Here is a 16,528-nt window from a genome sequence, read left to right as displayed (position 1 = left end):
ATGAAGTAATGGCGGTTACGCAATCACTGGCAGAAGTAATGACAGTCAATCTTTTTTTTCTCCTTCTTCCTCTGCAGAACCAGACCATGAGTTGTTTTTGGTGTATGGAAAGGGTCGCCCTGGAATCATCAGGGGCATGGACATGAACGCTAAGGTGCCTGATGAATATATGATTCCCATTGAGAACCTAATGAACCCCCGAGCTTTGGATTTCCACGCCGCAAGTGAATTCATCTACTTTGCTGATGCCACCAGCTACATTATTGGCCGACAAAAGATAGATGGTACAGAGAGAGACACCATACTAAAAGAAGGTAAGAATAAAATGATAGCTTTGCACAGGTAAGCTGTGAACTATTCCTACTCTCTAAAAAAAATCCTGGAATTCAGTGAGGAAAAGAACTCAGTCAGGTTATTCCATATCATTTCCACTTTATTCTCTTGATATTCATCCTGAATTGGCCAGCTGATCGTTTCCTTTTCACCCTCACCCCTTTTGCTTATCTCAGGTATTCACACAGTGGAGGGGATAGCAGTGGACTGGATGGGAGGTAATCTCTACTGGACAGATGATGGGCCTAAGAAGACTATCAGCGTCGCCAGGCTGGAAAAGGCTTCTCAGACCCGCAAGACTCTCATTGAGGGAAAGATGAGCCACCCACGAGCAATTGTGGTGGACCCCCAGCATGGGTGAGACACTGGAGGGGAGGGTATTGTTATTTTAATGAGTATTCTTTTCTCACAAATGCTATGTCAAAGTTCGTAAGCCATTTATAATGTTTTGCTTAGCAGCATTCGACCTGTGTTAGGTGTGGGAATCTCAAGGCACCTCATGATTTGATTTGATTAAATTTGACTCTGATTCAGAGGGCTACAATGTGATTATTGAATGATTATGGATGCATTGTGATGCTTAAAATTTTTGATTTCTACACATGCTTTTTTATCTCTCAGTGCAGCTACTTGTAACTTTTAAGATATTTTTGGGGCATATTTTGCCTTTAATTGATAGGAAAGCTGAGGGGGGAGAGAGAGAAGGAATGACATGCAGCAAAGGGCCACAGGCTGGAGTTGAATCCGGGCCGCTGCGCAGTCTTGTACATGGGGCGCCTGCTCTATCCACTAAGCCACTGAAGCCCCACTTGTAACTTTTAAAGCATAGTGTATTTGTAATAATTCATGATTAAAATAAACAGATTTGTTTAATTTCATTATCTTATATTAATACAATAGTAGTCACAGATGGGAGAGATGTATCAACTGAAAGGTTACATTTTAAAATACTACTACTACTCCCTAAGTCCTGCCCCTTTTCACTCTGTCCTCCAATAACAGCTGAGCAAGTCTGGTGCCCAGCAGAACCTCCAGCAACTTTCCCATTTTTCGTAGATATGCTTTGTGCTAGGCTCATCTATGTAGCATGAAGAAGTACCCTAATGAACTATCAACCACAATCTGAACTGCCTTTCCTGCATGATACGCAGACGGCACAGACGCATGTCTAGCTCATTTAGCTAGCTTAGCTTAGCGAGACTATGCTACTTCACACAAAACTATCAGGACACCACATTACACTGTCAAAAAAAGAGTGTCAAAGAACCACCCGGCTTAATGGAACTGACATTGCCATTTTTCTTTTTGTCAAGGTTGTCCCACCTAGTACCAGTAACTAGGGGGGGGCAGCACTTTGGATTGGTCAAATTATAGCCATAAGGAACATACAGCCTGGTCCTACAGCCGTGCATAATGTTGAGAATTTGGCTTTAAATTTCTTATTATTGACTTTTTCGCATCAAGACATTATCTTTCAAGAGATTCTATGGATTCATAGTGCATTTAAGAAATAATATTTTTCCTCTCCTGTAACCTGTGTGTTACGATTAGTGTTAATACTTTTGATGTAGTGCCAGAGAATGGTCTGAGGGTCTGCTACCTGCAGCTATGTGGGCTGCCCGCACTGCAGATGTTTGTTGAACTCATTGGTTACATTGGTGTGTGGGAGCTGGTGAGTTTTCAGTGGATTTTTTGGATACTGTTTCCTTTGTTGTTGTTGTTGTTGTTGTTGTTTTTTTTTTTTGTTTTTTTTTGTGCGAAATCCTTTCAAAGGGCATCAAAACTAGAAAGCTACACTGTGACGGCTCCAGCTCTCAAAGACATGTCTTATATCTCACACGGCTTTTGAACACGGTGATTCCTTTTCTCGTCTCCCAGATGGATGTACTGGACTGACTGGGAGGAGGACCCCACAGAGAGCAACAGAGGGAAGATCAAGAAAGCTTGGATGGATGGTTCCCATCACCAAGTGTTCCTGACCAGCAAGACAGTGCTGTGGCCTAATGGCTTGAGTCTGGACATTCCCCAGGGCATCCTGTACTGGGTGGATGCTTACTACGACCGCATTGAGCTGGTTTATCTCAACACCACTCAGCGAAAGGTTGGTAATGCAGTCAGCTCACATCCACACTAACATGTTTTCATTTTGAAACAAAGCTTTAAAAGGAAAACAACCTTTGTACACATTAATGTTTAAGTGCTGTCCATACTAACATGCCTGAAAATGCATATCACATGACCATTCACGTACACTGGGGGCGTACCAGTGTAAACAGGAAGCACATTTTATTATACTCTGAAGTTGGTTGCTTAGTTACAGAAAATACTATGGAGATAGCGAAAAGTAAGACCCAAGATTTCTTTGCTTGGACTGATGATGAGGTGGAACTGTTTTTGAAAGTAACACATGAATATTAGGCAGTCAAGGCAGTGGCACACAGGCTGGAAGTCAATAAAAAGTCAATACAGTGACATATTAGAGCGGTACCGGGTGCATTAATTATTACCGGAGGAAGCAGTGACAACGGAGAAGGAGTAAAGTTACCCATACAAGAATGATAAAATCAGAAAAGGCATGTAGGTGTAGCTATAATGTGTTGGCTTGACATGTTGTTACTGCTATCAGGAAGCTAATGTGGGTGTCTGCGTCCTTGTTTCCAAAAGTCTCTGTTTCCAACGGGGTTAGCAGAGTTTTCAGTTCTCCATTGTAGGGTTTCAAAAACACTGGAGTAGTGTGGACGCTGGGCGTAGACAGAGTTATGTGTTTTAAAACCAAAATGTGTTAGTGTGGATGTAATCTTTGACTGTGGTGTATTTGTGTATTTACAGATCATAAAAGAGATACTACTCCACATTATTTAAAAAAAGATCTTCAATTGAACATTTTGTTTGTTGGAAAGTAGGTTATATTTGGAGATCTAACCTTTATCTCTTTCCTGGTTCAGGTGGTGTATGAGGGGCAGGAGCTTAACCACGCCTTCGGCTTATGTCATTACAAACAATTTCTTTTTTGGAATGAGTACCGTGGCGGCAGCATCTACAAACTGGACCAGGTCACTAAGACAGTCACCCTACTCCGCAATGAGAGGCCACCCATCTTTGAGATCAGAGTGTATGATGCACACCAGCAGCAGGGTATATCTCCCCTCTAATCCTTCATTCTCACTTAATGACTTGCTACTAAGTAAAATATGATGATAATATTCCACCTTTCTTCTTGGTTAATTTTTTTCTTGTAGGTTCTAATGCGTGTCGAGTTAACAATGGCGGCTGCAGCAGTCTGTGCCTTGCTATTCCTGACGGCAGGTCCTGTGGCTGTGCTGACGATCAAATCCTGGATGTCGATAATGTCACCTGCAAAGGTACTTAGCAGCTTTACCAGTAGAGAGGTTTCACCAAAGATCAATGTGGAAGGTTAAGGAAAAATCATTACTCAGCAGGAGTTGAGGCTGTTAAAGAATTGTAGGCTGTACTTTCCATTTGCAGGCTGTACTATACCTTGTCTTTGCCAAATCTGGGGAGAAGTTTTATAAAACCTCCACCAATATTTTTGCAACTTTTAAGAGAGATGAAAGTTGACCCAGGCACCAAAAGGCTGTGTTTTGTTTTGGTGCTCAACTCTTGTCTCAATGGCCCATCTGTTTCTCCTCCTACCCCTGATCTCATCTCCAGCCAACCCCTCCTACGTGCCCCCGCCCCAGTGCCAGCCCGGGGAGTTTGCCTGCAAGAACAACCGCTGCATCCAAGAGCGCTGGAAGTGTGACGGGGACAACGATTGTCTGGACAACAGTGATGAGGCCCCTGAGCTCTGCCGTAAGTGCGCCACGTCATTGTCATGGATACACAGCAACACATAGAAAAACACAAATTCAGTTTAAGGGTCTTAGCTAACGTGGACCGACAGGGCGCAAACTGCAGTTTCCAAGATTGTCTCTTTCCATGCAGCGTAATGTGGCTGTAATTTCACTGGCCAGCTTTCTCCTCATCAGGCGATAGTGAGAACCAGGGACTCATATTTTTCTTGGATTTTATTTTCTTATTTAAAGTGACATTTAAAGGGTGAGAGGATTATTTAGCAGGCTGACAGTGATGCTGATAGGTTTTCAATGTAGTGAGTCCCCAGGATCAACAGGAAATCATTTGAGTGGGTCTCCAATAAAATTTGTGTTTTTTGACAAAGTTGTTTTAACTTGTGTGTGATGTCATCTAGTTATAATTACACCCTGTGGTCATGTATGATGAAAATGTATCTGAGAATTAAACAAACAAAATCCGAAATCTGAAAACTTTATTTACAAAACCATAGACTGTATATGTATCCTTATATACAGTCTATGTACAAAACATTATACAAAAGTCACATCTTCAGGCACCAAAGTCATCTACCCAGAATAAGGGAAATTGGATGTGATATATGATTGTAATATGTGATAATCATTCATAAAAATTTAAATAAGTTGTTATATAAATGTTATAGTTCATCATTTTGAGAAATATACTTATTCTCTTTCTTTCTGCGAAGAGTTTTTGTGTTTTCCTTTCACTCATTCAGACCAAAAATCAGAGTCTAGCGTACAGATGGTAGGAAAATGGCGACCCGCCGGTGTAAATGTTTTTTCAACACGGCGCTCCCTAAACAGTAAAGCCTCATCAGGTCACCACTGACATGAGTCAATGCAGTATCGATCAGTGGCATAATCACATTAGCACAAGATGGTAAATGTCATCGGCTCATCATCGAAATAAGTTAATATGGCGTCTGCTGTCACAGCAGATGTTGCGAAATAAGATAACAGTAATGTCTGTAGTAATATCCAACATAATTGTGAGTTTGGGTACATTATATGAAACTAAAACTATAAGGTTGGTGTTTACATGGAGTTTCCAGGTACCTTCGCACTGTGCTGCCACCACCACTGCCTTTTAAAGGCAGTGGCAGCACACCGAGCTTCAGAGAGCAAGGGAGAACTGCCGGTGGTTAGGTGACAGATCTGTGCAGAGCACAAGAACAAAAACACAGACACATCATTGACAATATGATAACAGCATCTAAAACATAAGATTGACTGTCAGTGGTCTCTGTGACATAAGAAATACTTAAAGAATAAGTAAGTAAAGTCACGAGATGCCACTGTATTTCGACACAGATTTGTTGTTCACAATGTAGGATTCCCAGGGAAAATAATAGGGTGCATCCCCTGGACACATCGTTTTGAAGAAGTGTTAACACATACTTTTCTGTTTTCTTCCCCCAGACCAGCACACCTGCCCAGCTGACCGATTCAAATGCCAGAACAACCGCTGTATCCCCCTGCGATGGCTGTGTGACGGCGACAATGACTGCGGCAATGATGAAGATGAATCCAACACCACCTGCTCTGGTATGAACAAAGCTGGAATTCTTTGTAGCTAGAGGAGCATTACAGTTTTTCATTCATCATTTTATTTTTGATTTGATTTCATTATCTGTGTTGCAGAATGGGCAAATGAACATGCAGTACAGTACTGTATGATGCTATTGGATGATTAAAGTTATCAATAACTAGTGAAAAAATGGTATTACTGAGAGGAAGCATTTATGCTGAGGATAAGGGGGAAGTTAGAGAAACACTAGACTAAACTTTGGGCAGGCAGACAAGTTGCAACTCAAGCAGACGTGTTATTTTTGAGTTAATTCAGTTACGATGAGTGCGGGGGATGCCAGCATGAATTCACAAACAGCCCAGGAGTATTGATCTACAGCATCGATGATAATGGGCTGGAACACTGCGATGGTCCTTGGCTAACAGTGCTGGTTGCTTTTATAAGAGCTGCCTCGGTGTATCAAATAAATTCAAGGAGATTAGAAATTGTCTTTAACTTAATTAAGATAAAGTGAATGTTTTGTTTTGAGGTTACAACTGTTTGAAGTGCTTTTTGTAGCAATAGACTATGGGAAATTAGCTTGTCAGTGTTTGTTTAATGGGGATGAGTTATTGCCAGATTGAATCAAGGATAATGTAAGAGGAACCTTTTACAGCACTTACCTTTTTTACACCTTGTTCCCCTGCCAGCTCGCACATGCCCACCAAACCAGTACCCTTGTGCCAGTGGGCGCTGCATCCCCATCTCCTGGACGTGTGACCTGGATGACGACTGTGGAGACCGCTCAGATGAGCCAGACTCCTGTGGTGAGTCTCTACTGCAGCTTTATATTGATGCGTTTTCTCTAATAACACATTTTAGTTCAAGCCAACAAATGTTCTTATGATTTTAACACATCCTGTGTTGACCCCTCTTCAGCCTACCCAACCTGCTTCCCTCTGACTCAGTTCACATGTGCAAATGGTCGCTGCATCAACATCAACTGGCGCTGCGACAACGGTAATCATCTTCTGAGACTTCCCTCACCTTCTGTGCAGTTTAAAACAATCCAGTAACTGAAAATAAAATCTTGTGTGTGCTCATGTACAGACAACGACTGCGGGGATAACAGTGACGAAGCAGGCTGCAGCCACTCCTGCTCCAGTGTCCAGTTCAAATGTAACAGTGGCCGCTGCATACCAGAATACTGGACGTGTGACGGCGACAATGACTGTGGAGACTACAGTGACGAGACTCACGCCAACTGTACCAACCAGGGTAAGGAACAATTAGTGCGTGTACCAAACTGAAATAGCTCTGCTCTGGGGCTGCTCAATTAATCAAAAAATAAGGGAAAACACAATATGGCAAGCACAATATCCAAATCACAGGAGCTGCATTTTTTAAAGAGGTAAAATGTGCCACAATATATCATTATAAATGAGGCATTGTGGTGCTAGAGAGAACCCAGGCCTACTAATAATATTCCAGACAGAAGGGAACATGCTTTTTTTGTACAGACCCCAGTGAGAATCACATCATCATCATTTTATGTTTTTTTCAGTGAAAATAAAATGCAAAAATTCCAATTCCAATGAAAATCATGACTCATATTACAGTAGCATTATCTGTCAAAATATTAGTAACATTATTTCTTTGGCTTATCTTGCAGCCCTATTCTGCTCTAAGAATTGTTTATTTTACGGCATTGTTTGTACTCATGCCAGCTTTGCCTGAATCGAGCTCTCATCACACCATGTATTGTATTTCACTGTGTTCACATGTTGCCGTTTGCAGTTGTAAAGAGGTTGTCACAATGAAGATAGGATTGCCCTCCTCCCCGATGTGTTTCCTCTGTTCTGCATGCCCCTGCCTGCCCTCTGGCTTCCACTTATCATTTACAGCAAATCCTCTCTGTTGCTCTGTTCAGGATGTGATTATGTTTTGTGGTTAGATAACAATTAAACTCTTTCATGGTCTTGTGCAAATGGCACAGATGTTTTGACTCTGCTGCAGTGATATGGACTTACATGTTCTGAGTTGAAAATAGCTGGTGGCCACGCTTGGCTGATTTGGAACATTGAGTTTTGCTGGTTAACCGCTCTTTGTAAAGACGACTGAGGCAGCGTCATACCACAACTGTCGCAGTCTTTCTTCAGCTTGCCTAGAAACATACGCTCCTGTTCCCTGTGTGTGTTCTGGTGTTGTATGTACGGTTTGATCCATGCAAAAATGCAGCCAACTACTGTCAAGTCCCAGCATGCAAAAACGGGGCCCAGCGTGACCTGTTGGTCTAATGAGCAATCTGTGCTGTGTGTGTGTCTGGCTGTGTGTGTGTTTGTGGGCTCTCTTGGCCTGCCGTCTGGAAGTCATTAGCTGAAATAAAAAAGCAATACTATCGCCTTCCCCTCCTGTATATTGTAGTCCTGCGCTGAAAGGTCCCCGGCCCATTTCCTGCTTAAGCCGTGCCAAGAGCTGACCTTTGCCGTGAGGGGATGTCATTGTGCCACCTCCCCACTGGTGCCTTTAATCTGCCTGTGACATCAGTCAGTGAGCTCTGTGTGTCATTGTTGTTTGATTTGGCTCAGTGTCAGGTTGTTAACCCAGCGTCCCAGCATACCTACGCATTAATTAATGACTATAATGGCCTATTCTTTGTTCTCTTAGTTTTTGGCCAAGTGTGGTGTGTGGTCTATGCAAGTGTTGTTTGCTGCTTGTGATTCCAGTCTAGTTATTTTTCAGTTGCTGATTTATACTGGAGTTTTATTGCTTCATTGACATTGGCCTAACTGTACCCTCTATCTTTTTGTTGGCTGACTATCACACTTTGTCTTATTGTTTTCTCTCCAGCTACACGTCCTCCAGGTGGCTGCCATGTAGACGAGTTCCAGTGTCGGATGGACGGCCTGTGTATTCCCATGCGCTGGCGCTGTGATGGTGACACAGACTGTATGGACCTGAGTGATGAGAACAACTGCGAGGGTGTGACCCACACGTGTGACCCAGCAGTCAAGTTTAGCTGCAGGGACTCTGGTGAGGATGCTTTCAGATGGCTCAAGTACCAGATTGTAGGGCGATGAACCTTTCTGAAATGTTAATACAAATAGGTTTTTATTCTCTGACAGAGGAGGTCAAAGAAATGAAAGAGTTAGTGCTTGCGGTGGAAAATTCATTTGCACATGCGTCATTCAGCTAGTTTGTAGCTAGTTTAATTTGCAGAAAACTGGATACAAAAAGGAACTTTCTTACCATTGCTTCTCATTCAGTGAGCAGTATTATATTAAATTGGATAGCACAAGCTTCCTTCATTTTGGACTCGGCAGTTCTCTCCATTCCCTCAAAGGTCAGCACTATCAAGATGATTTGCAAGTGGTCAAAGACTTGAATTTGCATTTTAGTTCACCAAAAGTTTAATTCACTTTGCCTTTCTTAGCAAATCCACTGATTGCAGTAATTGGGAGTGGATTGGTTTTTGGTATAAATGCTGGTGTGAGCAAAACCAAAAACTTGCTTAAAACTGATCTCTGAGAATAGCAGCTATCAGTCTTAAAACTACACAAGCTGAAAATTGATATTTTGTGGTTTTGACAGCTCGCTGCATCAGCAAAGCTTGGGTGTGTGATGGTGACAGTGACTGTGAGGACAACTCTGATGAGGACAACTGCGAAGCGTTGGTGTGCAAGTTGTCTCATCACATGTGTGCTACCAACGACTCCATCTGTCTGCCTGCCGAGAAGCTGTGTGACGGCACTGACGATTGTCCGGATGGCTCTGACGAGAAACTTTGTGGTAAAACATTCTTTAGACACAAACACCTTTTTTACAGAACACGAAAATGTGTTCATTACCTTGTTCTTTTGTCCTGTGCCTTCCATATTGATGTTAAAAACACCACAAACAGAACATACAACCCTCCTGTCTCGGATATATTCCAACTCTTTCATCTGTTTCTTGCCTGCAGACTTGTGCTCATTGGACAATGGTGGCTGCAGCCACAACTGCAGCATCATTCCTGGTGAGGGCTTCATGTGCTCTTGTCCTCTGGGCATGGAGCTGGGATCTGACAACAAGACCTGCCAGATCCAGAGCTTCTGCGCCAAACACCTCAAGTGTAGCCAGAAGTGCGAGCAGGAGAAATCCAGCGTCAAGTGTTCCTGCTATGAGGGCTGGGAGCTGGAGTCTGACATGGAGAGTTGCAAAAGCACTGGTAAGGAAAAAGAGGGCCTTTTTGGCAGTAAGAGTTTATTTACTCCTACAAACTGAAGAATTTGGCTTCAGATTGAGAGAAAAGTATTTTTCTTGTGCTGAAGAGGCTCTACAATACTGATTCTACTATACAGTATGTATATATGGTATTTAAAGGAATTTTAAGTTACTGCTTGTAAACATGCTCACCAGTGAAAGTAAAAGCCAACCTCAAATTCACTCTCTCTCTGTGTTTCACTTCGCTGTAATTGCTATAATCCCTGCTGCTTACAGTCTGGCACCTGGTTGCCACCTTTTTATAAAGCCCTGACCCCCACTGAACGCTATGAGGATAAACGTCCCGAACACAGAAAATATGAACAAAATAAGAAAATACAGCTAGAGGATGGAGTCTCTCGCCACACACTTCTAGAGGGTCATAAGTGATGATTTACAGGGATTGCTACTGCATGAATCTGTTCATTGTGTTTTTTTGAAAAATCCTGCTGAATATATATTTAATACATCATAGTGTTGTAGATATTTTGTTTCCAGAAAGTGAGCAGCAAACCCCTTTAGTTATTGAGTTTTTTTCTTTGAAAGGGACAGATGGAGGGGGAGACATTGCAGAGACAGCTGTGGCAGGATTTGATCCAAGACCAACAAGGGGTTTTGTGAATCTGGAATTTGAGATGAGATTTACTGTTTTGAGACACTAACACTTTTTCCGGGTACAACTTGTTTGCTTTCAGATCCCTTCAAGCCTTTCATCATCTTCTCCAACCGCCATGAGATCAGAAGGATTGAGCTTCACAAGGGGGAATTCAGTGTGCTGGTTCCAGGCCTGAGGAACACCATCGCCTTGGACTTCCACCTCAACCAGAGCACCCTGTATTGGACTGATGTCGTAGAGGACAAGATTTACCGCGGGAAACTGTCTGATAATGGAGGTGAGGCAGCCAGTTAGGTACAGCTTTGGGTAATTGTAGTTTATGCAGAAAGATAGATGGGGTGGTGGAGTGAATAGCCTCTAAGAACAGTCTCATTTACATAGTAATAAGTTCATTTTTCACTGTCATCTTTTTGTAAGTAAAATAAAAATACTAAAGTGGATTGCTCCTTCTGAGATAGCAGATCCGATTTGTGCTTTTGACTGAGCATTTCTCCAAAATTAACTTCTGCTGAGCACTCTGTAATTTCTGAGAGCCAAATGTTTTTAAAAAGAGTCTGTGGTCAGCAGCGGCGGTCTGTGACCCTGAATAAATGGCCAGGTCATGGTCGGCCTTTCCTGCTCCAAAACCCCAGGTCTCCTTGCCAATCAAGGTTGTGTTCCCAGCACAGCACTTAGGGGGCACACGGAAGGCTTTGTCTCTTCCCATTTGTCTCAGTACTCGATGTGCGTGACTGCAGCCAGAACACTGATGTAGCGTAGGAGGCACAACACACTGCAGTTCCAGTTCCCAGCCCTCCAACTTCACCATTAAAAAAGGACTCCTCAGCAGAGAGACATTGTGACCAACTCATAGATCAGCTCCTGCTGCTTGTTCTTGAAGCCATTTCAGAATCTCTCAAGTTGGTGGCATACACTGTGTAGTGCCAGCAGCTCAACAAAGACACCCCTACCCACACAGACACACAGAAAGACGGCCATAACTCCAGCATTCCTTTAAGCAAACTGTGAAGAAGGCATATCTCTCTCCCTCTAATTATGACTGGAAGGCTTTGTGAAGAACTTGTCTGATCACCCTCAGCCAGAAATGATCACACATTTTGGTTTGAACTTAGTCAGCATGAGAGCCTGTTTTTTCTGGGAACTAATGAAAAGAGTGGGAGATCTGGTGTTGGGTGTTTGTTTTCTTAGAGGTGGGGCAGTGGGGTTGGAAAGATAGTGCTGATCAGAGCCACACTGACAGACACAGCAGCAGTGTGTGCCATTCGCTGACAGATTCCATAAGAGTGAAGAATTCTAAACAATTCTTTGTTTGTCAGGGTTTTTATTTTTGCAGTGAACCATATGTGCTGGCTGGAGAGTTTCTCTCGTTGGTGAATGTGACATATGCCAAGCTATTACAGCTTCTTTTTTTTCTACATAAAACCACCACTAACTAGAGCTGGGTATCATTGAAAAAGTATAATACCAGTACTGATTGCAGTACCCTTAAAGTGATACAGATACCAACTGAGTACTTCATTTGATACCCATAATGTGTATGGCATGGTGTGTAGTATAGCAATACTTTCGACCATTTTGGTGACATCTTGGCACACTGAACTGCCAACTCTGTCAAATACACCACACTCAACTTCACCACACCAAAGACTGTATTGGTTGTAGCTGCTGTTGCCGCAGTGTGAGCTCAGCACCGAGGACAGTTGGTGAGAATCCACCCGTACTTACACAGTGATAGGGCTAATTGTTAGCATCACATGGCTAACATTACAGTTATTAAAGGGTTTAACTACAGAGTTGACCCATTTGGGTGTCAGTGTGAATATGTTAGGACCTTTTAAGAGCTCGGTGTTGGATGCTGGCTGCTGCTGCTTTGTCAGCTCGTGCTAATCAGGGAGACATTCAACTGACTGTTCGCCACGAGGAGAGCGGCTCCAGAGATGGCAGCAACAGAAAGATTCCTGTTCCGGCAGGGTGTTTGAATGTTCTTGAGACATTTTAATACTACTTGGTGTTGGGTCGCTACTTTTAAGTTACACAATACCAATACCAATACCCAGCCATTTTACTAACATTAAAATTCTATAAAAAGCTACGTATTGTCAACCTTGGTCCCTTTTGCGATTTGCCATTCAGATGTCAAACACATGAAAAAGAACCAAACACAATCCTAATTTGAAGTCCCTCTGTCTCTGTGTGTGTGTCCCATTCAGCCCTGACCAGTTTTGAAGTGGTGATCCAGTATGGACTGGCTACTCCAGAGGGCCTGGCTGTGGACTGGATAGCAGGAAACATCTACTGGGTGGAGAGCAATCTGGACCAGATAGAGGTGGCCAAACTGGACGGGACCATGAGAACCACCCTGCTGGCTGGGGAGGTGGAGCACCCCAGGGCCATTGCCCTAGACCCTCGTGATGGGTAAGAAGCATAGATGTAGGGATTTTGAAGCTCTAATTACTAAAGCTGCAACAATTAGTCACCTACTAATGTGATAATCAGTTAATTGGTTTAAGTATTTGTTTTTATTAAGGAAACATGAAGTCAGATTCTCTGATTCAAGCTTCCTAAATGTGAATATGTTGTCGTAGCTTTACTCCTATATAACGGTTAATTGAATATCTTTGGGTTGTGGACAAAACAAGATATTCATGGATGTCATCTTGGGCTTTGGGAAGCATCGATCTATACTTTCTACCATTTTCTGGCATTTTATAGACTGAACAACCACTTGATTAATTTAGAAAATAGTCAACAGATTAATCAACAATAAAAAATAGTCTTTAATTCATACTGTGTATGTCTGTGAAAATAAATCCCTCCTCACTTTGATTTATTCTCTCTCTGCAGTATTCTGTTTTGGACAGACTGGGATGCCAGTCTGCCCAGGATTGAGGCAGCATCTATGAGTGGTGAATTCAGACGCACCATCCACAGGGAAACAGGCAGTGGTGGCTGGCCCAACGGACTCACTGTGGACTACATGGAAAGACGCATTGTCTGGATTGATGCCAGGTAGCATTTGTCACCAGAATATACAGAATGCTCTCATTGCACAGCATCCACCCACTCCCTCATTACATCACACACTCGCTCATTCTTTTTTATTTGCTTGCTCACCATTACTGTTTTTTTTTTTTTTAATAAACATGCAGATGTGCTTTGCTTATGCAAAATTGCATACACAGTACAGGCTCATCTAGTAACATGATGCATGTTATGTAAAGTATACATCTCTCTGCTTTAATCCTCTTCCAGGTCAGATGCTATCTACTCTGCTATGTACGACGGTTCTGGGCTGATTGAAGTGTTGAGGGGTCATGAGTATTTGTCCCACCCCTTTGCTGTCACCATGTATGGAGGTGAAGTCTACTGGACTGACTGGAGGACTAACACTTTGGCCAAGGCAAACAAATGGACTGGACACAACGTCACTGTTGTCCAGCGGACCAACACACAGCCCTTTGACCTGCAGGTCTATCACCCATCCAGACAACCGCAGGGTAGGTTGCACACCAGCAACGTGTGCATTAACTCTCAAAGAGAAACACACACTCACAGGGAGAGATAGTGCCACAGTATCTCAGATTCACCCCTGCCTGCCAGTGTGGCTGACTGATTTGGGCTTTAACTCATAGGAGAACGGTGGCAAGCTCACAGTTCATTGCTGACCGCGTTGATTCACGACTCCTATTCTCCAAAGACAGCTGACCTTTCAGAGCTGTGAGACGTGTTGTCTCCACACACCGGCAGCAATTTGGACACCTCCTGCTGCCTCGTTGATCAAAAAGTCACCTCACTGTTTGGCATTTCCCACCGGCTGGGTAGGAAATAAAACCCTCCTCCTGTGACTTAAATGTCATGTGTTGATCTCATAGGAGCACATGATTGACAAGATGACAAAAAGATTTGCAGTATTCTGTCACATTGAACTGTCACCTTGGTGTTTAGTAGCCAATGGCTATGGGATCCCAAGGGTGTAGGGGCAACAGAGAGGCACTGGGACCTGTAATTGGAGGCAGGAAAAGGGAGATCTCACAGAATCGTTGATTGACAGCTGCAACCAATGCTCATGACAGTGATGAGGCAACAAGCGGGTCTGGCAGACAAAGTCTTTTTCTGCACTCTCACTTTCCTTGAGGGTCCATTGATGGAGAGGTCCATTACACTCTTGACTCTGGAAATAGCTTCTCAGATTAAACTATTGGCTTAGTATGGTACTAGAATAAATGGGCTGCTTTTATGGATTTTGTGGAGAGCTTTTGGAAAATATATACACAGCAGGGCATAGTGTGAGCATTAAAGGGATTCACACCAAAATCAAAACTACATTTTTTCTCTGTTACCTGTAGTGCTATTAATCAATCTAAATTGTTTTGGTTCCCGATTGTTGTGCAGAGTACATTTTCTACCAAACTACAACTGCATCAAGGTGCAGTACGGAGTGTGCATCTATTCGTGGACGAGAGGCTCATGCTTATGACAGCAAAAAATGTACAAACATTGATGGTATCCTCCTCGGCTGAGCTGTAACGTTAGCTAGCTTGGTGGTGCTAGGTGAGCTAATGGTAGATGCACACTTCAATCTGCGCAATGATACAGTTGGTGGGAGTAGCTCGGTAGAAAGAAAATAGTTCCGACATCAAACTGCTCACAACAAGGTCTGTGGCGTGTCTTGAGTAACTGGCTCATGATTTCTGGAAACAGACATTGCTGTTGAGTTTTTCAAATATATTTTTTGGCACTTAGAGCACCACAAGCCGAGTGCCATCAAGTTCCATTATATTTGACAGAAGGCAGAAATCTCTACGGCTGATATTTCCAAAACTCGGCAAATCATACCAAAACAATCTAGATTCATTAATGGCATTACAGTTAAGTAGGAAAATATGTATTTTTGATTTTGGGGTTAACTGTCCCTTTCAATGAAATACCTCCTTTCTCGCTTTCACCACATTTCCTCTGACTTCTCCTTTCTTTCAGCACCTAACCCGTGTGCCACCAGTGATGGTAAAGGCCCTTGCTCCCACCTCTGTCTCATCAACTTCAACCAGACCTTCTCCTGTGCCTGCCCTCACCTCATGAAGCTGCAGCCTGACAAACGCACTTGCAAAGGTAAGGATGGATACTCTCCTCACAAACACCTACAGGCTTGTTTTTCTCTTACCTTTAAAAAGCTCAGGCCGAGTGTGTGCACGCTACACCGTCATATACAGTATAATCCATGTCATCAAGTCGCAAGAAACAAGCTCTTTGTTTGCAGGAATCTCTTTTTGTGACTGTCATGGCTGCTACGGTGTGCTCAGCTCCCAAATGCGACATCAATGCCATTAGCTGTCATCTCTTATGACAGAAGATCTAATTACTTATCCTCTATTTGTGCCACACGGCCTTCTTCACTCTCATTTCCATTTCATTTCATATAAAAGACTGTCACAAGTGATGTGCCTGAGGTCTTCATTTATTACTATGTGATTTCATGAGTGGGTTTCATGATGGTTTTGAGGGGTAGCTGTGGGAATCTGTGGGCATCTGTGTCTGTTAAGCATTCTGCTGAACAATCCTCATCTCAGCAGTGTAGATTTAAGGATAATTGGATTAGAGGGCGTCTGATGCATTCCCCATCAACGTGGGAATTTTCAGGGAGCTTGGCAGAGTCTCTCTGAACTTGGACACATTCACCACTGAGTTAAAGCTGCATGAATTCTTGAGTGAGAGGGAGTCATTTGTTATCTCTATATCCCATCTCTCAGGAGCTAATCAAGCCTCAACAAGTCGGGCAACATGTTACTCACTGGTCAGTTTGACCGTCATGGGCTTCTGTCTTCTGGGACCCAGCTGGCCCCACCCTTTGATTGTCTGGCTCGCACAGTGAGAAGAACCCTAAACCTAACTTTTAATCTTAATGTGCTTATAAGAATATAGATGGGCTAAACTTGAGCATGAGAACAGGGGGTTCCTTTACAGAGAAGTCTGAGAAATTTGTTCTTCCTTTCTCTC

The 16,528-nt window shown here is 43.0% G+C and overlaps 1 protein-coding gene across 1 annotated transcript in view; it reads left to right on the top strand.

Annotated features, from left to right (window-relative positions):
• lrp1ab (low density lipoprotein receptor-related protein 1Ab) overlaps positions 1–16,528 on the top strand; it is a 118,659-nt gene that overhangs the window by 58,728 nt on the left and 43,403 nt on the right. Inside the window, exons 11-28 of the mRNA XM_050063782.1 lie at positions 78–314; positions 510–690; positions 2,212–2,434; positions 3,279–3,468; positions 3,573–3,695; positions 4,006–4,146; positions 5,589–5,714; positions 6,387–6,503; positions 6,616–6,696; positions 6,787–6,954; positions 8,527–8,709; positions 9,268–9,465; positions 9,638–9,883; positions 10,614–10,811; positions 12,745–12,949; positions 13,379–13,543; positions 13,787–14,031; positions 15,512–15,643. Of these exons, the coding sequence (XP_049919739.1) occupies positions 78–314; positions 510–690; positions 2,212–2,434; positions 3,279–3,468; positions 3,573–3,695; positions 4,006–4,146; positions 5,589–5,714; positions 6,387–6,503; positions 6,616–6,696; positions 6,787–6,954; positions 8,527–8,709; positions 9,268–9,465; positions 9,638–9,883; positions 10,614–10,811; positions 12,745–12,949; positions 13,379–13,543; positions 13,787–14,031; positions 15,512–15,643 (3,159 nt within the window). The remainder of the gene's footprint in view (positions 1–77; positions 315–509; positions 691–2,211; positions 2,435–3,278; positions 3,469–3,572; positions 3,696–4,005; positions 4,147–5,588; positions 5,715–6,386; positions 6,504–6,615; positions 6,697–6,786; positions 6,955–8,526; positions 8,710–9,267; positions 9,466–9,637; positions 9,884–10,613; positions 10,812–12,744; positions 12,950–13,378; positions 13,544–13,786; positions 14,032–15,511; positions 15,644–16,528) is intronic.

The sequence above is a fragment of the Epinephelus moara genome, chromosome 16 (assembly GCF_006386435.1).
Source record: "Epinephelus moara isolate mb chromosome 16, YSFRI_EMoa_1.0, whole genome shotgun sequence".
Classification (NCBI taxonomy): Eukaryota; Metazoa; Chordata; class Actinopteri; order Perciformes; family Serranidae; genus Epinephelus; species Epinephelus moara.
This window is presented reverse-complemented; position numbering and strand designations above follow the sequence as displayed.